The following is a 23,751-nucleotide window of genomic DNA, read 5'->3' on the forward strand; positions in this document are numbered from 1 at the left end:
AAAGTTAAAAAAAGAGTTCTAGAGACTCCATCTTGATCAATGGCCGGACACTGTGGGACACACCTGTTATCCTGACTGCAGGGATGACACAAGGCTGTGTGTAGTTGACAATGGAGGCCATCCCAGCAATGTCAGAAAGCACACTAGGAAGGTATCAGTTCAGGCTGGCCCAAGAATGCAGCGAGATCTATCTCAAAAATACCAAACACACAAAGGGTTTCCAGAATGGCTGAAGTATGAGGCCATGAATTCAAACCACAGTGCAAAAACAAGAATAAATGATTGGCACCTGTGGCTCACGCCTATAATCCTAGCTACTTGGGAGGCTGAAATCTGAGGGTCATGGTTCAAAGCTAGCCTGGGCAGGAAAGTTTGTGAGACTCTAATCTCCAACTGACAAGCAAAAAGCTAGAAATAGAGGTGTGTCTTGGGTGGTAGAGCTCAAACCTGGAGCAAAAGAGCCAAGTGAGAAAGCATGAGGCTCTAAGTTCAAATCCCAGTAGCAGCACACATAAAAAAATTGTAGCTGGGCACTGGTGGCTCATGCCTGTAATCCTAGCTACTCAAGAGGCTGAGATTAAGGTTCAAAGCCAGGCCAGGCAGGAAAGTCCATGAGCCTCTTGGAAGTGGCGCTGTGGCTCAAGGGTAGAGCACTTGCCTTGAGCTGAAGAGCTGAGGGACAGCGCCCAGGCCCAGAGTTCAAGCCCCATGACTGACAGAAAAAAATTGACACTGAATGCATCTTTCTGTTATAAGCCTTAGCCCAAATGCTTTACCATGAGTCACCTCATTTAGTTCCGTCTTACAGATGTGACAAGGAGAGTTCATCCCACAGCATCCTGGCTGAGACAAAGCAGACATCCAACCCCCAAGTGTATGCGGTCAACGGCTCCTCAGCCTCCCTAAACCTCAGGGTCCTCCTCTTGAACATTCCTTCATGGGATGTTTTATTAGATCGGGGCTAGGGAGATGGGGGAGATGCATATAAAATGCTTGACACGGTGCCTAGAACTTTATAAGATCTCAAAAAGGGTTAGTCATTGTTATTTTTGTTGCTATGATTTTTTTTCGAGCATTCCCCAGCATGCCGGGTGCTGGTAGTACCTTTGAAACCTGGTGGGCTGGCGCTGGTGAGTTGGGCTCTGTCAGAGTAGGGTGCAGAAAAGTTGCCCTTCCTGCATCTGGTGGGAGGCTCCCTCGTTACCATGGTTACAGTCTGGCCACCTGGCTCCCTCTCTGTCACTGGCACCTCTCCAGCTCAGGTCTGGGTGACCTTGTTCCTACCTGGTGTTGGTCCACAGCTGCTTCTCTGAGGTCCCTTCTGTCCTCCTCTAGTTTTAGTTTAGTTTTGGTTTAGGGTGGGGGGCTAGTCCTGGGGCTTGAACTCAGGGTCTGGGCTCTGTTCCTGAACTTTTTTTTTGCTCAATGCTAGTGCTCTGCCACTTGAGCCACAGCTTTACTTCCATCTTTTTGCTGGTTAATTAGAGATAAGAGTCTCACAGACTGTCCTGCCTGGACAGTGATCTTTCAGATCTCAGCCTCCTGAGTAGCTGGGGTTATAGGTGTGGGTCACTAGAGCCTGGGATGTCTAGTTTTAGTTTTATTGCCTCTAAGTGGGGATGGAGCCCACTTGGGGTACAGGAGAGGATGAACTGGAGGGACCAGGGACTAAGGGGGGGTGGTTATTGAAGATCTTCAGGGGAGGAAACGAGAGCTGGGAGAGCCCTGGCCTTGGAAATGAGAGAGGACAGCTTTAAGAAATATATTGGGAGCTGGGAAGGTGGCTCAGTGGTAGAGTGCTTGCCTAGCATACATGAAGCTATGGATTCGATTCCTCAGTACCACGTACACAGAAAAAGCCAGAAGTGGCACTATGGCTCAAATGGTAGAGTGCTAGCCTTGAGCAAAAAGAAGCTCAGGAGCCGGGCGCTGGTGGCTCACGCCTGTAATCCTAGCTACTCAGGAGGCTGAGATCTGAGGATCTCGGTTCAAAGCCAGCCCGGGCAGGAAAGACCGTGAGACTCCTATCTCCAATAAACCACCAGAAAACCGGAAGTGGTGCTGTAGCTCAAGTGGTAGAGCGCTTGCCTTGAGCTGAAGAGCTGAGGGACAGCACTCAGGCCCAGAGTTCAAGCCCCACAACCGACACACACACACAAAAAAAGAAGCTCAGGGACAGTGCCCAGGCCTTGCTGGAGCCTTGTGCCAGTGGCTCATGCCTGTAATCCTAGCTACTCAGGAGGCTGAGATCTGAAGATCATGGTTCAAAGCCAGCCTGGGCAGTAAAGTCCATGAGACTCCAATGAACTAGCAAAAAACTAAAAGTAGAGCTAGGATTCAAAAGTCTTGAATGGAAAAACTAAGGGACAAGTACCCAGCCCCTGAGTTCAAGCCCTGGTACCAGCAGTGGGGGGAGGAATCAGGAGGAGAAAGGGTAGACATTTGAAGTTAGGTGGGATAGTTGATTCCCAGGCCCTGAAAGAGACATAGGGATGCGACTGAGATGGGGTGGGGAGGCTTTCCTGAGAAGACTCTCAGCTCCTTCTAGGACATGATGGTGAGAGGAGGAGGTGTAACACTGGGCTAGCATTTCCTCACCAAATGGACATCTCATTTAGCAATGGAACTCACCGCCTTCGCCTTTCCTTCATCGCTATCTTAATATTCTAAGAGAAGAGGGTTTTGTTTTTTCTTTTTGCAGTCCAAGGACAAATCCCTATTCTTGAGATTATTTGTTCAAGACGTATGAGCTGCCAAGTTCACAGCCAGGGGTGTGGCTCTTAGGCTATTATGGGATGCAACACAGAGGGCACACGGTCTCCTGGCTCACACGCACCTGTCAGGTCCCGTAGCAGGCTGGAGTGGCTGAGCCCCAAGATGGTCAGGCAGAAACTTGGGGTCCTGGGTTCATTGGCATCCTCCAAGCCTGTGGCTGCATCTGGGGATGGTTGGGTGGTGGCACCGTTATAAAACCAACTGGCTCCCCAAAGGAAAAGGAACGAAATCTCTCCTCCCTTCTCCAGCAGCCCAGCCTGAGGGAGCCTGTGTCCACAGCCTACATAGCATGATGTTTGTTTTACTTAGTTATATTTACTTATTTAATATTTTTTTCCAGCCTCAGGGCTTGAACTCAGAGTCTGAGCACTGTCCCTTAGCTTTTTCCCTCCAGGCTGGCACTTTACCACTTGAGCCACAGATTCACTTTCAGCTTTTTGGTGGCTAACTGTACCTAAGAGTCTCATGGACTTTCCTGCCCGGGCTGGCTTTGAACTGAGATTCTCAGATCTCAGCCTCCTGAGTAGCCAGGATTATAGGCGTGAACTACCAGCATCCAGCATCATGGTGACCACCCCGGTCCCATATTTCTGCCATCATCCCCCTTGCTTTGAAGAAATGATAGTGGGGAGCCAGCTCATAGGCCGGGAAGCCAAACCTTTCTCCTCTATTTATTCAGATGGTAGCTATGGAAGCAAACAGAAGTTTGACTAGATCCATGAGCTCAATATTCCACCGCATTTAAGGCTGGTGTCTTCTGACGCAGGAGGCATAAAACATAACGTTGATGTTGAAATGAATAATGGTCCCCGCTGGGGGTGGGGGTGGGGGTGGAGGGAAGCGTGCATTTTTAAGAAAAAGTTCTCAGCTGGAATGTTCAGAGACGACGCTAGTCTGATTCATGTGGGTGCTGTGTGTCTTCTTGGTAAGCTTTGGCAAGGCCGGCTCAAGGCTGCTTTTGGGGAGTGAGTGTGGAGGGAATGGGTTCTTCTCTACGGTCACCTTCTTCTTCTGGTTCATGGGGTAGGAGCTAAGGAGGGCTTTGTGTTGCATGTAAGGTGTGATTCAGGGCAAGGTCTTGTTGGGAACCAGTGAGGACCAGTATTCCTTTAGTCCCTGCTGTTCCAGTCAGTTGTGTCTGGTAGTGGGCTGGGTCCCTTGGACTCTGCTTCTCTAAGGGGCAGGGCGGGGGGTAGGGGGGAGAGGGAGTTCAGTGTGTTTATCCCTGTGAAGTGTGCAGGAACCTGCCTGGTACAGCATCCCTGCATCCACCTATCAGCACATCTGGAATCGATGGGTCAGTCAACAAACGCATTTGGAACTTGTCCATATTACATCCTGCAGAGAAGAAGCCCTGAGTCAGGTGCCGGTGGCTCACGCCTGTAATCCTAGAGATGCTGAGATCTGAGGATCAAGGTTCAAAGCCAGCCTGAGCGGGAAAGTCTATGAGACTCTTATCTACAATTAACCACCAGAAAACCTGAAGTGGCGCTGTGGTTCAAGTGGTAGAGCGCTAGCCTTGAGCACAGAGAGGCTCAAGGACAGTGCCCAGGCCCTGAGTTCAAGCTCCAGGACTGGCAAAAAAAAAAAAAAAAAAAAGAAAAGAAAAGAAAAAAGAAAGAAAGAGAAGCAATCAGAACCTAGCTGGAGACAGAAAAAGCGACACTGTGGAAATAAATAGGGACGCGGAGAGGCCTTGGGACCCGCCCTTCCCCTCAGTGCTGACATCTTGCAGGGCTCGCGCTGGGCGAGGCACGCTGTCAGCCAGCCCTGCTGCAACCTCCTGGCAGCCAAAGCAGGGAGAAAGGAAAATCTGGAACTCATTGTGTGGTTGTTTCTAATTTCCTTCTGCTTTCGAGATCCTCTTCTAAGGAAAGAACAATGCCTCAAACAGCCAGGCCCAGGCTTCCTTGGCTGGGCCTCTGCCAGCTGTAGAGGTGTGGGTGCCCGGCAGAGCACAATGGGCTGGCACTCACACAGCAGATGGCTTGAGTCTATCCTCTGAGAAACCCTGGGACGGTCAGGATGGAGGCTGGATTGTGTCTCAGTTGATGAAACAAGTCCCACCCACCCTGCTTCAGCCCCAGTATGCATTTGATCTCATTTTATATGTATGCATCTGTATACAGTGCCATTTCTGGGGCTTGAACTCAGGGCCCCGGTGCTGTCTCTTAGCTTTTCTGCTCAAGGGCTAGCATGCTACTGCTTGAGCCACAGCTCCACTTCTACCTTTTGCTGGTTGATTGGAGATGGGAGTCTTACAGACTTTCCTGCCTGGGCTGGTCTCAAACCATAATCCTCAGATCTCAGCCTCTGGTGGAGCTAGGATTATAGGTGTGAGCCACCAGTGCCTGGATCATAAATTTTGTCTTATACTTTCCCTGTTTGCCAAGGAAAGATAGTAGTTGCTTTACCACTAGGATTTTGTTTTGAGGCAGGTGGATGAAGGGAGTCACAGAGCTCTAGCTCAAGACCACACCTAGATCTGCAGTCAAGAGACTGTTCAGTGCCATCCTAGCCAAGCAGCCTGAGGACAGTGGTGGCTCCTTTGGATTTGGCTCAAAGCCCACTGCCTGGGTGGGCCCCGTGCCGAGACTGTCATTTGCACAGGGAAAGCCAGCTGGATTGGGGGACAAGATCCAGGGTGACATCTTGCTATCTTCATACTTGGCTGTTTATTTATTTATTCATTAGTTAGTGGGTTGTAGGGCTTGAACTCAGGGCCTGGACACTGTCCCTGAGCCTCTTTGTTCTCCAGGCTAGCGCTCTACCACTTGAGCCAACAGTGCCACTTCTGGTTTTTGAGTAGTTCATTAGGGATAAGAGTCTTATAGGGACTTTCTGCCAGGGCTGACTTTGAACTGTGATCCTCAGATCTCAGCCCCATGAGTAGCTAGGATGATGGTGACTAGCCACCAGCATCTGGCTCAGTGTTTTTAAATTTGCATGGAAACAATACATAACTGTTAAATATATTCATCACGTACCACCAACATCTTCATGAACACCACATTGCTTGTGGAAATTCTTGGCACAGGCCTTACACAAAACTGTGTCTCCAGGCATGTCTGATGGTTGTGGGTGGGGGGAGGTTAAGCCTTAAGTCGATAAAGAATAATGTATGTTGCCTGTACCTGGTTAAATATACTCCAGAAGCTGGGCACTGGTGCTCACGCCTGTAATGCTAGCTACTCCAGAGGCTGAGATCTGAGGATCTCAGTTTGATGCCAGTCTAGGCAGAAAGGTCTGTGAGATTCTCATCTCCAATTAACCAGCAAAAAGCCAGAAGTGAAGCTGTGACTCAAGTGGTAGAATGCCAGCCTTGAGCAAAAAAGTCAAGCAAGAGCTTGAGACCCTGACATCAGCCCCCACTCCCCCTACCCAAAGGTGCTCCAGGAATGGTATACCACCTCCTCCCACTCTGCTGCTTGGCCAGATGTTCCCCAGATGTTCCTGTCAGCGTCTCTGTCTCTTTCAGAGGACCCAGTGAGGACCTCTGTCAGTCCACACATTCCTCAGGTGTTTAGAACCATGTCCGGTGCTCAGCACATGCTCCAGGAGTGTTAACATCCATTGGAACCTGAGAGGTGTCTTAGTGTTTTCTGTTGCTATAACAACCCAGGTAAATTCTAAAGGAAAGAGGGTCTTGGACAGAATCTACCAAGGTGGAGAAGCAAAAAGAGGGAAGAAGGGGAAGGAAGCACAAAGGCAAGGAAGAGACAGAGGAGAGGCTGGTGTGCTCATGCCAGCCGACTCCTGAGCTATATAATCTAGTACCCTATAAAACAAGCTCTTCCCCGCTGACCTAGTCTAATCTGAGACTGAAGGGATGTTTCTAATCGATATTTCTCTTTATTTTGTTTATATATCAGACATAGACTCTCACTATACGGCTCAGGCTGGCCTTGAACTTTGTGTGTGTGTGTGTGTGTGTGTGTCTGTCTGTCTGTCTGGTGGCTTGAACTCAGGGTCTGGGTGCTGAGCTTTTTTTTTTACTCATCTAGTACTTTACCATTAGAGCCACAGCTCCACTTCTGGCGGTTTTTGGTAGGTTTAATAGAAAAAAAGAGTCTTGGGGCTGGGAAGGTGGCTCAGTGGTAGAGTGCTAACCTTGAGCTGAAAAGCTGCCCAGAGGTCAAGCCCCACAACTGACCAAAAAAAAAAAAAAAAAAAAATGGTAAAGAAATAAGAGTCTCACAGATTTTCCTGCCTGGGTTGGCTTTGAACCACAATTCTCAGATCTCAGCCTCCTAAGTAGCTAGGATTACAAGCATGAGCCACCAGTGCTGGGCTGGCTTTAATCCTTCTTAAGCTTCGTGTGTGTGTGTGTGTGTGTGTGTGTGTGTGTGTGTGTGTGTGTGTGTGTGTGCTCGCTCGTGCGCGCGCTGGGATAACAGTTGTCTGTTGCTGGTCCTGGCTTTAACCCAATCTCTAGAGAAAGGCATCTGTCCATTCATGAAGACGGTGTCCTAATGACTCAATCAGATCCTACCAGACTCACACTGTGTTGTTTTTTTTGGGCAGTACTGAGGTTTGAACTCAGGGTGTTGCACTTGCTACACAAGTACTCTATCCCTGAGCCATGCCTCTAGCCATTATCCCTCACCCCTTAAAGGTCTCACTGCCTCTTAATACCTTGACTTTGAAGACCCCCCCTGTCTAGCACACGAGGCACCCGCCCCTCTCTGCCCAGCTCTTACCAGCCTGCCTACTGTCTCCCTTTGGCCAGCAGTGGTCAGGTGGCATGGCTGTCCTTTCCTTCAGATTACAGGACTGCACTAAGATACCATCGTGACATGAGTCATCATGAAATACCCGGATGCAGTTAGGAATCATCTGGGTCCACTAGAGGTTTGTGTGTGTGTGTGTGTGTGTGTGTGTGTGTGTGTGTGTGTGTGTGTGTGCTGGAGCCTGGTGCTGGCTCTGGAATGGTGGAAAGGCTGGGTGGGAGTAAGCAACCCTGTGAAGCAATGCTGGGCTCCTGGTGGGACTATGAATTCTGCCCTAGGCCATGGAACTTTGACTTCCTGTTTGGCCTGGCATGTATTCCCCCATATTTTTGGCTCTGACACATCCTCTCCCTCCCCCTCTCAGGATCTGTTTCCTCAACTGCAAAATTGAGGGGGTTGTATGAGATCATATCTGTGGCCTCTTTAACCTCTAAAAAAATGATGATTTTGTCTCCCAGCCCCCCCCCCGCCCTCTTTTCCCCTCAGCCTGTTGGCTTGAGAGCAAGAAGGAGGGGGAAGAGGAGAAGGGGGAAGTGAGCAGGAAGGACAGCCCCTCCCACCCTCAAGAATGGTCCAGGCCAAGACATCAATAGTACAGAGGCTGACATTCCTTGTGTTAGGGAGGAGATAGAGGGAGAAAAGAAAAAGACTGAAAATGCAAATGCATACATTCCCTTACAAATAACACATGTTTGGACATATGAGAGAGAAATTTGAAGGGGAAAATAAAACACATGGCAAAAGATGTTACAAAAGACAGCTCAGAAGAGTGGGCAAGGGCCGAGCGCTGGCTCACGCGCCTGTTTGGTCACTACTCAGGAGGCTGAGATCTGAGCATCTCAGTTAGAAGCCATCCCAGGCAGGAGACTCTTATCTCCAAATAAGCACCAAAAAGCCACAAGTAGAGCTGTGGCTCAAGTGCTAAGCTTGAGCACAAAAGCTCAAAGATAGTGCCTAGGCCCCAGGCCTGGGACACACACACACACACACACACACACACACACACACACAGTTTTCTCTGAGCTTGAGCGCTGGTGGCTCCCAAGACTGACACACACACACACACACACACACACACACACACACACACACACATACACACACACACACACACACACATACACACACAGAGTCTGCAGAAGCCAGGTGCTGGTAGCTTATGCCTATAATCCTAGCTATTCAGGAGGCTGAGATCTGAGGATCATGGTCCAAAGCCAGCCTGGGCAGGAAAGTCCATGAGATTCTTACCTCCAATTAACTATCAGAAAAATCGTAAGTGGAGCTGTGGCTCCAAGTGGTAGAGCACTGGCCTTGAGCAAAAAGAGGTCAGGGACGACACTCAGGGTCCCGTGTTCAAACCTCAGGACCAACAAAAAAAAAAAAAAAAAAAGGAAAAAAGAAAAAAAGAGCACAGGATGGGAAAGATGTGTTGGCGAAATGGTCACAATTGGAAGGGCCTGGAGTGTAGGCTGTGCAGGCCTTAGCATACAAGCCAGTGTTAAGCGTGCTACAGTGTGGAAGTTAATACTCCCCAAAGACCTTGGTCCGCAGGTGGTGCTGGTGAGGGGTGATGGATCTTTACAGGTGGGAAGTCCTTAAATCACCGTGGCGTGTCTGCACCGTGGGACGGTGGGATCCCAGCCCCATCTTTCTCTCTTTTGCTTCCCAGCAAAGGTGAGCGGTGTGTGCCATCACACACACCTCCCCACCATTGCTATCTGTAACCTCTATTGGCGGCCCAAAGCGGCGGGTCTTCTCCACCTTGGACTGGAGCCTCCAAAACATTGTGTGCTCTAGCTGGGAGCCAGGGGCTCACGCCTGTCATCCTAGCTACTCAGGAGGCTGAGGTCTGAGGATCGAGGTTCAAAGCCAGCCTGGGCAGGAAAGTCTGTGAGACTCTTATCTCCAATAAACCACTAGAAAACCAGAAGTGGCACTGTGGCTCAAGTGGTAAAGCACCCGCCTTGAGCCAAAGAGCTGAGGGACAGCGCCCAGGCCCAGAGTTCAAGCCCCACCACTGACACCCCCCCAAAAAAATTGTGTGCTCTGATAAACCTTTTTCCTTCCTTCCTTCCTTCCTTCCTTCCTTCCTTCCTTCCTTTCTTTCTTCCTTCCTTCCTTCCTTTCTTTCTTTCTTTCTTTCTTTCTTTCTTTCTTTCTTTCTTTCTTTCTTTCTTTCTTTCTTTCTTTCTTTCTTTCTTTCTTTCTTTCTTTCTTTCTTTCTTTGCCAATACTGGGGCTTGAACTCAGAGCTATGTGTTCTCTCAGTTTTGTCTCTCAAGCCTGGCCTCTACCATTTGAGTCACACCTCCACTTCTGGCTTTTTGCTGGTGAATTGGAGATAAAAGTTTCACAGAATTTTCTGCCTGGGATGACTCTGAACCTCAATCCTCAGCTCTCAGCTTCCTGAGTTGCTAGGATGACAGGCGTGAGCCACTGGGACTGGGCCAACTCTTTCTTTCTAACCTATCTCAGCCAGGCATCCGTGGCTCACACCTGTCATCCTAGCAATTCAGGAGGCTGAGATCTGAGGATCAGGGTTCAAAGCCAGCCTGGGCAGGAAGTCTGTGAGACTCTTCAACCAGAAAACTAGAGTGGTCAAGTGGTCAAGCGTTAGCCTTGAGCAAAAGAAGCTCAGGGACAGTGCCCAGGCCCTGAGTTCAAGCCCCATGACTGACAAAAAACACAAAACACAAAACACAAAAAGCAAACCTAGCTTATCTCAGTTATTTCATTATACTAATAGTTGATTTAACACTGGAAGATTATGGTTACTCTTCTTCTCTCTTTCCTGAAATGCCAGCCCCTGTGTGGGACCTGACCTATGGGCAGACATTGGCTTTCCACAAGATTCCTTTCCATCCTTGCTATACAGAAAGTACCAGAGCTACCTCGAACCCACAGCCTCAGTCCCCAAATCTGTCTCCCAACCCAGCTTAGTTTCAATGCTCTCCCAAGCAAGTGGAGAGGACATTTTCTCCCACTAGGCCGAAGTCAGCGGTCTCCTATTGACTGAGAAGAGACGCATGAAGTGTGTTGACTGAAACTCTTTTTTGTTGTTGTTTTACAGGGCCATAGCAATGACCAGGAAGACACCCGCCCCCTCTGAAGGCTGTTTTTGTGACTGTTCTTTGCAGCATTGTTCTAAAAAAGGGAAATTACAGCTTGCTGTGCCAAAGGAAATAAACACCTGCTGTTAAAGGAATATCTTTCCACGAGGTGGCTTTTCAAAGCACTCACGGTTATACCCACGGCTCGTTCTGGACAGAGGCTGGGCAGAGCCTCTACCGTTGTGTTTCTTTGCTTGCAAGGGCGATGGGGCATGTGTGGGCTTGTCACTAGGCTGAGGGGTGGGCCTTCGTACCCTCAGGTGCAGGTGATGATCCATGGATCTATCTAATAAATATTCCTCAAGCATCCTTCTGTGTCAGCCCTGAGGTTTTATTTTTGTTTTGGAGAAAAGGGCCTTATGTTAGGTAGTCCAGGCTGGAGCTCACATTCCTCCCAAATGCTGGGATTACAGGCATGAGCCACTACACTCGGCTATCCCTAGTGGGTTTAGTTCTGTTTTTCTTTCCTGGGTTGTTACGATTTTGCTGGGATGGTTGGCTATAGGCAGGTCACATTTTTGTCATTTGCATATTTTGTTGTTGTCGGTTTTTATTTCTCTTCAATTTTCAGAGTCAGCACAGGGCCGCTGATTCGGCATGACTGACAGAAGAGCCACAGGGAATCTTGGCCCATTCCCCCCTCTTCTGTTGTCTTCTTTGGTCCCTCTCCCCCTCACATCTTTCTCTTTCCTCTGTGTGTGTGTGTGTGTGTGTGTGTGTGTGTGTGTGTATTGTGTGTGTGTGTATTGGTGCTGAGGTTTGAACTCAGGGCCTTGTGCGCTTGCTTCGTGTTTTCTCTCAATGTTGTCATTCTTGCATTTGGGACACTCTGCCACTTCAAGCTTTTTGCTGGTTAATTGAAGATAAGCATCTCACAAAGTTTTCTGCCCAGACTGCCTTCCACTTGGATCCTCATGTCTCAGCCTTTTGAGTAGCTAGGATTACACAGTGAGCCACTAATGCCTGATTTCCCTTTCTCTTTCCTCTTTGAGTAATCTGAAGAAACAGAAATGTTTGTTTGTTTGTTTGTTTGTTTGTTTGTTTGGTCAGTCACGGAGCTTGAACTCAGGACCTGGGTGCTGTCCCTGAGTCTTTTGTTCAAGGTTAGTGCTCTACCACTTTGAGCCACAGCTCCCCTTATGGCCTTTGTTGGTTAACTGGAGATAAGAGTCTCTTGATCTTATCTGCCAAGGCTGGCTTTAAACTTCACACCTCAGATCTCAGCCTCCTGAGTAGCTAGGATTACAGGTGTGACTCACTGGTGCCTGGCTATAGCTTCTGAGACAAAAATTGGAGTGAGAAACCTAAAGGAACCTCTCTAGTTATGTGTCTCAGGGTTCCAAACTTCAGATAGTTTATAAAAGTATCAACATGCGGGACATTGGTGGCCTGTAACCTTAGCTACTTAGGAGATTGAGATCTGAGGATCAAGGTTTGAAGCCATCCTGGGCAGAAAAGTCCCCATGAGACTCTTACCTCCAATTAACCACTCAGAAACTGGAAGTGGAGCTGTGGCTCAAAGTGGTAGAGCACTAGCCTTGTGCAAAAAAGCTCAGGGACAGAGCCCAGGCCCTGAGATCAAGCCCTAGGACCATCACCAACAACAGAAAGTATCCATATGACTTTTGTGGTGGGCTGGACATCCATTTCATTGACGTGATCCAAGAACAAATCCAGGCTGCTAACCCTGGTTGATGGGTGTCAAAGCTGGCAGCCAGTGCTTGCTGAGCTGGATCGATCTGCAGATACTGTTGCTTGCACTTATTCTAGTTTTCTAATTCTAGGTTGTTCATGGAAATATGCTGGGTGGCTAGCTCTTGATGATTCACCCTCACATTATTCTCTGTTGGCATATTTGGTAAACCCTTGGGAAGAATGTCCCCCTAATTACACGTTGCAGGATGCATTGTTGGTGTGGCCCTATCATTTCCAATCGAGGTCTCTTTTATCATCTATCCGAAGCATTTTGAGTAGCAATTGCTCCTTGGTGAATTACTACCCACAGAATCCCCTGGTATTCGTAAACAGCTTGCCTTGGGTCAGCGGTAATCCAAGCATCATTGTATCCACCTCATCTTGATAGAGTTGGTGAGGGCTGGTTTTGCTTCCTCTTCCTGCCTCGTGAGTCATTTAGAGATTTTTTTTTTCCTGCCAGGCTAACCTCGAGTGTCTCACGTGTAAAACAGCAGCTTTTCTGATAATCAGCGTATCGGGGCTGTAAAGAACATGTACTTGTTTTGTGGGTGTTAAAAGGAAGAATGGAGAATGTGGTTCTTTAGGAGTTGAGTGGTAGTGGTGGTGGTATTGGGTAATTGAAGAAAAAAGAAAATCTATCTGGGTCCTGGTGACTCACGCCTGTAATCCTAGCTACTCAGGAGACAGATCTGAAGGTAATGGTTCAAAGCCAGCCCAGGCAGAAAAGTAGGAGAGACTGTTATTTCCCATTAACCACCAAAGGGGGGGGGGCGTTTGCAGAAGTGGAACTGTGGTTCAAGTAATACAGCATTAGCCTTGAGTGGAAGAAAAAGCTCAGGAACAATCTTCAGGCCTTCAGTTGAAGTGTCAGAACTGGCACAAAACAAAAACCAAGCCCAAACCCAAAACCCAAACCCAAGAACAACCCACCAAAAAAAAAAACCTCCGATATCTTTCTTGGTGTTAAAGTAGTTCACATGTTTATAGCTTTCTTTCACGCACCTGAAGGCAGACACCTCTGTGACAGCCTTGTACTTCTTTTTAGCCTGAGTTATCTGCATTGTATTTGCCCAAGGTAAATATTTCTCTAGCTGTGAACAGGTCATTAAAATTCTGAACCTTTTATGGCCCTGGATCCTTATCGTTGAAATAATACTCAGTGAGGTGGACAGTCCACCTGGAGGCAAAGGTATGTGCCTGTCAGATGACCTGGATGCAGAAGAATTTCAGGCCCTGGAAGTCAGGGAGTTGGGGGTGAGGGGTGGGGAGAAGATGCCAGCTCCAGAGCCCCACCTGATACAAAGAATGTCTTTTGAAATTGCCAGTCCCCCCCTGACCTGCCCTAGAATTTTTACAATTCCAGTCCCTCCTTCTCGACAGACAATGAAGGGTGGGGTGTGGCTGCTTTACAGTTTGTGTGTTTTTTGGTTGTTGTTGGGGGGCGGGGGTAGGTGAAATGTTCTCCTTCGTATCTATTAGTTAGTTTCCTGGCTCTGGGGAATCCTGATTTAGTTGGGGGATCCCATCACCCCTCAGGAGGCGTGGGGAGGAGCTGGGGTCTGCACTCTGGGTTGGTATTGTGCAAATGACTGTTGAGTAAACAATCAAATGGGGGTTACTATGTTGTGATTTGCGCTTCAAGACTTTAAAAACCAGGCAGGTGGAGGTCAAAGGTCAGTTGCCAGCTCCTCTCAATCCTGAGGGGCCATCTCCTGGTTTGATTCTGTTCTACTTGCCCTTGGAAGCTTCTGGGAATGGAATTAAAGCAAATTTAAAAAAATAATAATAACATGTCATGCAGGTCCCTGTTTTTCCTCAGAATTCTAATTTCATAAAAGCTTCAAAAATCAAATTAAGAGAAAAAAAATCAGGTAGAGGACACAAGATATCTTAGAAGTCAAGTTGGAGGTAGGTGCACATTTAGAGGCCCTGAGCCGGACAAGGTCAAGGCTGCCAGACAGTGTGGTCGACACTGCCCCCTGGTGGCCTCCATGCTCAGGGCAGGCACGGCCCTACCCTCCCACGTGGCTTCTTGGAGATGGCCAAGCTGGCCAACCCGCTGGGCAGGCTCTTCTAGAGGCTGCCTCCTTCCTTCCTTCCCTCCCTTTGCTCCACCCCACTTCCATCCTTACTCCCCCCCAGAGACTGGAGATGGGTGTGGCTTGATCAGGGGGCTGACTCTCACCAGACAGGAGCTGGGTTGGTTGTTTGTTGTTTGGTTGTTTTTTTGGTGTGTGGGGGGGTGCGGGAATCTTTAGGACAAGTTGTATTTGCACATTTTACTTTAGAGCCACTTATAACGTGTGTTTATTTCGGTGCCATTCCTGAGGGTTGAGCTCCAGACCTGAGTGCTGTCCCTTAGCTTTAAAAAAATTTTTTTTTTTTTTTGCTCTAGGCTAACACTCCTCTACTACTTGAGCCAGAGCTCCATTTCTGGCTTTTGGATGATAAATCAGAGATAAGAACTCACAGACTTTCCTGCAATCCTCAGATTTCAGTGTCCCGAGTAGCTAGGATTGCATGCGTGAACTGCCAGCATCAGATTGAAAGTAATATCTCATCTCTATCTCTCTCCTACCATCTCGATATCTCTCTATATTAGCAGCTGATGTTTGGCCTGTACACAAAGCCTGAAATGGGAAAGCTTGGGCTTTAAAAAGTCTGTGGGTAGGAGAGGTGGGTGGAAGGGGTTGGAATAGATCAGAATCCCCGTGGCGGCACACTAGGTCAGCAGGGAGCCCGCTCCACCGTGCTGGAGTTGTGGCAGTCTGGGACTGTAGTGGGGCCTGTGCTCATGGGGGAGAGGATGACTTGAAGCTGCCCCCGTTGACTGGAGAGGGAAGTGTTAAGGGATGGCCCTGAGGCTTCTGACAGACCAGGCAACAGGAGAGGGTGGAGGGTGGTGGCTAGAACTGGGTGAGACTCAGGGCCAGGCTGGAGATGGGAAGCCTGCTAGACTCCCAGATGTGGAGGAGTGGTTAGATCTAGCAGGAGGGGGCTTGAGCTCTTTGCATAGCAGGTATCAGAAACAGAAGAAAGGAATTTGCGGGGAGGCTTCTGAGCTTTCTTCTGGGGTTCAAGGGCAGAACTCATTTGCTTTTTTTTGGTGCTAGTCCTGGGGCTTGAACTCATGGCCTAGGTGCTGTCCCTGAGCTTTTCTGCTCAAGGCTAGTGTTCTATCACTTGAGACACAGTACCAAGTCTAGATTTTTTGGGGGTGATTAATTGAAGAGCCTCACAGACTTGACCTCCCCCTCCCCAACCCCCCCAGCCCAGGCTGGCTTTGAACCACGATCCTCAGATCTCAGCCTCCTGAGTAGCTCTTCTATATGTTGCTGTATTTCTTAGCCAGGCTGTAACAAGCCTCCCCTCTTAGGCAGGTAAATGAGAAGATGGAAGACAAGCCGGTGGAGATGCTTGTGTTTTATTGAAGAGAGCACAGGCAAGTGTGTGTGGGGGGAGGGGATGGAGGTCAAGGTGACAGTGACAGGGACTTTTGGCCATTAGGCATCTTTGCCTTTGACACTCCCTGGGCTTTGGGCTCCTATGTCAGATGCACATAGTGGGCTTTTTAATATATTGTCCTAAAAGAAAGAAACAAAAACATTAATAGTAGATTTCACACAGACACTGGGTCAGAGAAACATTTGAACAGAGGAGGTATAGTCAACTCTGGGAAGAATTAAGAGTATGAGGGCTTGGTGCTTTCCTCAAAGGCATCAAGAAAAAAAAATCTATCTAGGGTCCAGTGGCTCACTCCCATACGCCTAGCTCTAACTTAGGCTGAGAACTGAACATTGCTGTTCAAAGCCAGTGCAGGCAGGAAAGTCTCTGTGACTCTTATCTCCAATTAACTATCAAAAACACTGAACTATGGCTGTGGCTCAAATGGTAAAGCAGCAGCCTTGAGTGAAAAAGGTCAGGTCCAGAGTGCAGGTCTTGAGTTCAAGCCCTAGGACTGGCCCCCAAACCAAAACCAAAAAATCCCCACCAACAAGCACAACAAAAGCTATAGCTGCTGGAGTGGTGTATCATGCCTGTAACTCCAGCCCTGGCTCTACGGCCACCGAGTGTGAAGGAGGCTGCTTACTGCCAGCTTCATGACGTTGGATCGGGTCTCCTGGGGGAGCGTGTCCACCAGCTTCTTCATCTGGAGGGCTGAGTCCAAGATGGCTTGCTCGGGGTGGAAAGGCTTCAGGGAGCCTTCATAACTCGAGAGGGTGCCCAGGAGGAATTTCTCAAAGGCATATAGAAATTTCGGGCAGATCTCTGCAGAAGCTAGAGGACAGGAAAGACAAAACATGAAGCCAGGACCTTTCCCAAGCTCGCTGCCAGTTCTCTGTCAGATGCAAACAGCTGGGGCCAATCAGGAAGAGATAGATGATGATGATGATGATGATGATGATGATGATGATGATGATGATGATGATGATGATGATGATGATGATGATTGTCGGTCATGGAGCTTGAACTCAGGGCCTGAGCACTGTTCCTGAGTATTTTTGCTCAAGGCTAGTGCTCTAACTATTTTGAGCCATAGCATCACTTCTGGTTTTCTGGGGGTTAATTGGCGTCTCACGGACTTTCTTACCTGGGTTGGCTTTGAACTGGGATCCTCAGATCCTCCTGCATAGCTAGAATGACAGGCACAAGCCACCAGTGCCTGGCTGAAGTTTTGCTTTGTTTTGTTGTTTAATAGCAATCATATTTTCAACGTGGATTGGAAGAAACAGAGTGGAAAAGAGCTAGAGACCCCCCATTTCCTAAAAGACTGGATACATGGGGGAGATATGACCGCCCTTCCTCCCTCCCTCCCTCCACTCCTTCATTTCCCATTCATTTCTTCTTAGAGACGGCAACAATTACTCTTTCTGGAATATTCCTTTCTCTTCAGAATAAAGGGTTTCTTTGAAGAACATGAGTCTCAGCATCTCCTCTTCTAGACTCCCCCCCACCCCCCGCCCCTCACGTTAAGACTAACAGCAAGAATTGGCTGGAGGGCTGGGAATGTGGCTTAGTGGTAGAGTGCTTGCCTAGCATGCATGAAGCCTTGGGACAGTGCCCAGGCTATGAGTTCAAGCCCCAGGACTGGCAAAGAAAAAAAAAAAAGAGTTGGGTGGAGACCCCAAACCTGGAGGCTGAGTCAGTGTTTCTTGACTTCCCAGGCCTGTCCTGGTCTAGACATTGGGGGAATCCCTGTTCCCAGAAGCGCATGCCTCTGATCCCCTCCATGAGTTCTTCCAGTCTTTCTGATCCCCTGAAATTCTTTTCTTTCTTTCTTTCTTTTTTTTTTTTTTTTTTGCCAGTCCTGGGGCTTGAACTCAGGGCCTGGGCGCTGTCTCTGAGCCATTCTGTGCTCAAGGCTAGCGCTCTACCACTTGAGCTACAGTGCCCCTTCCAGCCTTTTCTGTTCATGTGAGTCTGAGGAATCGAACCCAGGGCTTCATGCATGCTAGGCAAGCACCTTACCACTAAGCCACCTTCCTAGCCCCTCCCCTGAAATTCTTATTTGCGCTACTAGGGTCTGAACTCAAGGCTTCAGGGTTGCTAGGAAGGCCCTTCACCGCTGAGCCACGCCTCCACCCAGTCCATACTCTCTGGAATTCTTTCCCTATCTCCTAACAGCTTGCTGCTTTCCCCAAGACCCAGGATGGACGTGGTCATCAGACCCAGAGTTCTGGGAATCAGCATTTGGGGTCCCCCCTCGGCCCACCCCTTCACTGGGAGAGGGGACCTGGGCACTCACCAGAGCTGCAGCACATGGCTAGGGCAGCCAGGGCAAGGACGGTGGCCAGCTTCATGGCGGAAGGCTGGGGAGGCGCTGGCTGTGTGGAGCTGGAGGTCCTGGGGCACCCATGGCTCCGGGCATCTTCTTATATGCTCCAGGGTGGCATGGGAAGGCAGGGGTGGGGGGCGGGGGCAGGGGCAAGGCCCACTTAGGAGATGGAATTATTTGCTTGGGCATCTGCTTTGTGGAATAAGTAAATATTTTCATTTCTCAATCCAGTTTCTGATGTCCTTGAAACTGAGCTCCCACAATGGGCCCCTTGGGAGAAAGCTCAGGTACCCCCTTCTCTAGAAGGCAGCAGGGGGGGCCTGAGCCAGGGGACCCAACTCACTGGCCCTCCAAGGAAGGACCTTAGGCCGTGATGGTCTTGATTCTCAGGGCATCACTGTAGTCAGGCTCCGGGGAGACTTGGACTAAAGTATGTGGACAAATAAAAGACTTTTCCAGACCCCAAGTCTTCAGCCAGACACTGCTAGTTCACGCCTGTCATCTTAGTTACCCAGGAGGCTGGGATCTGAAGGGCACAGTTGGAAGCCAGCCCAGGTAGGAAAGTCTGTGAGATTCTTACCTCCAGTTAACCAGCAAAAAACTGGAAGTAGGGCTGTGGCTCAAATGGTAGAGTGCCAGCCTTGAGCAAAAAAAAAACAAAAAAAAACAAAAAAAAACTGAGAGCAAGAGGCCCTGAGTTAAGTGTACACACACACAGACACACACACACACACACACACACACACACACGACCCAATGAAGCCACAATGCTGAGCCCAGGCTGGTCCTGTTCCCATCCTGAACTCTATCCTCCATCTCTGCCTTTCTGCTGGCCAAAGGCAAAAACACTTTACAGTCCTCATCTCTCTTAACCTCTGAATGACCTTTATTTCTCTTTGACCCTCTCCTTTTTTGATCCTGTATTTCCCCTGGGTTCCCATGCTCAATTCTTTCCCGTGGTCCCTCCTCTGGCCTTATTCTTACCCTTCTTATTCTTTCTTGATGTTGACTTTTTCTTTTTTCAGTTGTTTTTATAAGGGTAGTGTACAGAGCGGTTACAGTTACATAAGTCAGGTAACGAGTGCATTGGCTTTTACTAGTGGTTCTGAAGTGTTGGCTGTTCTCAGCTTTCTCCCTTCCTTCTCCAGTGCTCCTGTTTTAGAACCACCTGGCCCCGCCTGATTGAAGCCTGCTCCTTGGTCTTGCAGCTACCAATCAGAGGTCAGGAGTTGATCTTCCCACCAAGCCCACCAAAGTCATCCTGTCCTGCCTGGTGGCCAGATGAAATTCAAGTTCAACTTGCAAGGCCCTTGGCCCCTTGGCCTCTGTCTGCCCTTTGAACTTCACCCCCAGTGCCTCGCATGGCGTTTGATGTTTTCTTAAAGTATTTGTATATTTGAGAACATTCTAGATTTTCTTCTTTCTACCTTTTCACAAACTAAGTCTCATTCTTGGATGATGAATTTCTTGTCCATTTCTTTAAATCTATTTGAACTTGAAGATTCAGTCAATTGTCCATCTTTTTTTGGGGAGGGGGTTGATTGTGGGGCTCAAACCTGGGCACTGTCCCTCAGCTCTTCAGCTCAAGGCTAGCACTCTACCACTCGAGCCACAGTGCCACTTCTGGTTTTCTGGTGGTTTATTGGAGATAAGAGTCACATGGACTTTCCTGCCTGGACTGGCTTTGAACCACAGTCCAAAAATCTCAGGCTCCTGAGTAGCTAGGATTACAGCCGTGAACCACCAGCACTGAGCTTTCTCCCTTTATTTTTTTCTCCAGGTTAGTGTTTTGTCACACCTTCACTTCTGTTGTGTGTGTGTGTGTGTGTGTGTGTGTGTGTGTGTGTGTGTGTTTCTTTTGCTGCTTAATTGGAGATAAGAGTCTCATGGACTTTTCTGTCCAGACTGGCTTTGCACCAAGATCCTCAGTTCTCAGCCTCCTGAGAAGCTAGGATTACAGGCGTGAGCTACGGGTGCCTGGCAGCTGACATCCAGTTCTGTACTCAAAACTCCACCTCAGCACCTGCTTTCCTAATGCAGCAACCCATGGCAGGGACAGGACAATGGAGCGGTCACACCCCAGTTCTTGTCATTGTGGGGTTGACAAACAAGTAAATAAGTAAATGAAATAATTACAGTTGCCATGCTTGCTAGGGAGGGACTGAGCAGGTGCTTGGTTAGAAAAGATCTATTTAGATGATGGAATTAGTCCAACCTTTGTGAATGGGTGGCTGTATTCGAGGCCACAGAAGATTCTAGAAAGAGGAAACACCCAGCACAGAGGACCTAAGGTGGGAATGCCCTAGGCATCCACGAACTGGAGGTTTAGGACCTACAGGGGCTCTGTACACATTACAGGGAAGGCAGTGGTAGGAGGATTGAGAGTTTGAGGCCATCTCAGGCAGAGTTAGCAAAATTCAAGTTAAAAAATAAAATACAGGGCTGGGAAGGTGGCTCAGTGGTAGAGCGCTTGCCTCGCATGCATGAGGCCCTGGGTTCAATTCCTCAGCACCACATAAGCAGAAAGAGAAAAGCTAGGAAATGGTGCTGTGGCTCAAATGGTAGAGCGCTAGCCTTGAGCTGAAGAGCTGAGGGACAGCGCCCAGGCCCAGAGTTCAGTCCCACGACCAACCAAAAAAAAAAAAAAAGAAGAAGAAAGAAAAAGAAAAAGATTTAGTGGCTCAAGTAGTAAAGCACTTGTCTAGCATGCCCAACGTTCTATAGTGTGTGTGTGTGTTTATTTATTGTTTATTTATTTATTTGCTAATCTTTTTTGTGTGTGTCAGTTCTAGGGCTTGAACTCAGGGCCTGGGCACTGTCCCTGAGCTCTTTTGCTCAAGTCTAGCACTCTACCACTTTGAGTCACAGCTCTACTTCCAGATTTTGAGTGTTTAATTGGAGTAAGAGTCTTCCTGTGACTTCTCTGCCCCAGCTGGCTTTGAACTAGGCTGAGTACCTAGGATGACAGGCGTGATTCACCAGCATCCAGCCCACAGGCTTTTAAAATTTTTTTTTCTTAAATAGAGTCTATGGAACCCAGGCTGGCCTTGTAACTACATAGTTAGCTTAGTCTGGTCTTGACCTCATGATCCTCCTGCCTCAATTTACTGGGTGCTGGCATTACAAGGGTACACCACAATGCCCAACTTCTCAAAGGGACTTAATCAGGGAGTGAAGTGCTCTGACTTCCATCTGTTGAGGTGACCCTGAGTTGGGAATTGGGGTTCATGGGAAACCTTGGGAAGAACAGGGCTGGGAGTGGGAACAGGGAAGCCTTCAGCAGATGGGCGGGTGCTCAGAGAGAACTCTCACTGCGTGCCTTTCTCCACCCGTGGGTTCACAGTGCTCACTGCACGGTGTTCTTTCAAATCTTTTCTTGTGCCACTCCTTTTCACTTGACTGATCTCCTGCAGGGCTGTGGCCTTCGAGAGCAAGCAGTACTGGCTAAGCAGGAATTCCTGGGATGAATTGATGAGCGGAGCCGTTGAGTTATGTGCTATCTGGGGTGGCACGGGCAGATAGTCCCACTTAGAGACGACTTAATGTGGTTGCAAAGAGCACAGGTTGGGAAAGTAGTTGCTGTGAATGAATTGCCCTGTGATCACACCGAGGAATACTATACAGCTGGGTAGACAGATGAGGAAGGAAGATCTGAACTGTTGATGAAAGGCTCACCCAGGCAGACTTGGAAAGGACATAGAAAAAAAAATTGCTGGACATTGGTGGCTCAAGCCTGTAATCCTAGCTACTAGGAAGGCTGAGATTTGAGGATCACGGTTCAAAGCCAGCCCAGGCAGGGAAGTCCACAAGACTCTTATCTCTAATTAGCTACTAGAAAACTGGAAGTAGCACTGTGGCTCAAGTGGTAGTCTTGAGCTGAAGAGTTGAGGGACAGTGTCCAGGCCCAGAGTTCAAGCCCCATGACCAACCAGAAAAAAAAAAAAAGTCTCATGGCCTTTCCTGCCAGGGCTAGCTTTATACCTTGATCCTCATACTTTGAAATAGCTAGGATGACAAGCCTGAGCCACTAGTTCCTGGTTCTTTTTTTTTTTTTCTTTTTAAGACCATACAGTTCTGACACATGCTAGCTACCATGTGGGTGAAATTTGATCTGATACGAAGTAGAAAAAGCTAGTCACAAAAAGAGAAATATTACCAGGCATTAGTGGCTCATACCTGTAATCCTAGCTACTCAGGAGGCTGAGATCTGAGGATCATGGTTCAAAACCAGCCCCAGCGGGAAAGTCCATAAGACTCTTATCTCCAGTGAACTACCCAGAAAACCGGAAGTGGCAGTGTGGCTCAAGTGGTAGAGCGCTCACCTTGAGCTGAAGAGCTCAGGGACAGCATCCAGGCCCAGAGTTCAAGCCCCATAACTGATAACAACAACAAAAACCCCAGAACAAAAAACATGATCCTTCCCATCTCTACCTCCAGGGTAGTTAGAAATACAAGTATTTCTTTCTCCTGCCATGCAGACTGCAAGACTCAAGGTACTTCTCTGACTCCTCGCAGAAAAGTATTGATCAAGGCTGGTATTACAGGCATGAGTCTCCATCTGCCCTACAAGGGTGTCTTCCTGCAAGTGCCACAGCTCCCTGGCTGTGCAGAGAATGGCTGAATGAGTGTCATCACGACAAGTCCAGCTCTTGAAACCCAACTCTCTCTAGGGAAGTCTGCAGGCCATCTTCCAAGGCCGTGTTATGGGAAGCAGTGGCTCCTGCCCTTGTTTCTGCCACTTCCCTGCCAAGTCTCCTCTCTAACTCTCTTGTTCCTCTGCATTCACTCCTGGGTCTTCTTTTCCTTCACTTCTTCCATCCTTCTTCCTTCCCCTTCCCTCCCAAGAGGCCTCTGGCTCATCACCCTCCTTCCTACATGATGGCTTCCTAGGCCCAGCTGGTGAAGGTTGGAGATCCATCTTGGGCCTTAGTAGGACCATGATTGGCCACCGGCCAAATGTCCCGAGCTGTTCCAGGCCCTGGGAGAGCCCTGCTGGCAGCGGTGAGTCTCTTCTCTCCTCGGCCCAAGAGCCTGCAAAGCCTCCTCTGCTTCCTTTGCCCTCTCCCAAGAAATGTATTTGTCGAGGCTCTGAGCAGAGAACTTCTTAAACTTGAACACAGAGCTGTGTGCTGGTGGCTCCTAGCTCCTCAGGAGCTGGGCTCTGAGGATCAAGACAAGTCCATGAGACTCTTACCTCCCATTAACCAGCAAAAAGCCAGAAAACAAGATGTGGTTCAAGGGGTAGAGCGCTAGGCTTGAGTGAAAAAGCAAAGCAGGAGCTTGATCCTGAGTTCAAGCCTCAGTACTGGCACAAAACAAAACAGTAGTTTATTGGAGGTATGGCTCATGGATTTCCTGCCTGGGCTGGCGTTGAACTGTGATCCTCAGATCTCAGCCTCCTGAGTAGCTAGGATGACAGGCGTGAGCCACCAGTACCTGACATCAATTTTTTTTTGGGGGGGGGAATCCGGTCGTGGGGCCTGAACTCTGGGCCTGGGCGCTGTCCCTCAGCAATTCAGCTCAAGGCTAGCACTCTACCACTTGAATCACAGTACCACTATTGGCTTTTTTCTTTTTTCTTATGTGGTGCTGAGGAATCGAACCCAGGGCCTCAAACATGCAAGGCAAGCACTCTACCACTGAGCCACCTTCCCAGTCTCACCTG

General features: G+C 48.7%; 2 protein-coding genes across 2 annotated transcripts in view; one reads left to right on the forward strand and one right to left on the reverse strand.

Moving 5' to 3' along the window:
- The window catches only part of LOC138833815 (neuroblast differentiation-associated protein AHNAK-like), a 77,430-nt gene extending 66,506 nt beyond the window's left edge, over window positions 1-10,924 (forward strand). The window contains exon 6 of the mRNA XM_070032149.1: window positions 10,576-10,924. Within this exon, the coding sequence (XP_069888250.1) occupies window positions 10,576-10,583 (8 nt within the window). The 3' untranslated portion in view covers window positions 10,584-10,924. The remainder of the gene's footprint in view (window positions 1-10,575) is intronic.
- Window positions 10,925-15,718: 4,794 nt separating this feature from the next.
- On the reverse strand, window positions 15,719-18,162 carry LOC138833814 (uteroglobin-like). Its single transcript, XM_070032145.1, has 3 exons — window positions 18,057-18,162; window positions 16,401-16,588; window positions 15,719-15,894 (listed from the first exon to the last, which is right to left on the reverse strand). The coding sequence occupies exons 1-3, from the start codon at window positions 18,109-18,111 to the stop codon at window positions 15,814-15,816; spliced, it is 324 nt and encodes a 107-aa protein (XP_069888246.1). The 5' UTR covers window positions 18,112-18,162; the 3' UTR covers window positions 15,719-15,813.
- Between the last annotated feature and the right edge of the window lie 5,589 nt (window positions 18,163-23,751).

Source organism: Dipodomys merriami, unplaced genomic scaffold, assembly GCF_024711535.1.
Source record: "Dipodomys merriami isolate MVZ:Mamm:240054 unplaced genomic scaffold, mDipMer1.0.p SCAF_21, whole genome shotgun sequence".
Lineage (NCBI taxonomy): Eukaryota > Metazoa > Chordata > Mammalia > Rodentia > Heteromyidae > Dipodomys > Dipodomys merriami.

Bases quoted from the DNA above. Each gene is read 5' to 3' on its own strand.
- LOC138833814 (XM_070032145.1), bottom strand. From the start codon at position 18,111: ATGAAGCTGGCCACCGTCCTTGCCCTGGCTGCCCTAGCCATGTGCTGC. The intron at 16,589-18,056 runs GTGAGTGCCCAG...CCTGTCCTCTAG, and splicing joins AGCCATGTGCTGCAGCTCTG to CTTCTGCAGAGATCTGCCCG. The intron at 15,895-16,400 runs GTAAGCAGCCTC...TCTTTCTTTTAG, and splicing joins CCAACGTCATGAAGCTGGCA to GACAATATATTAAAAAGCCC.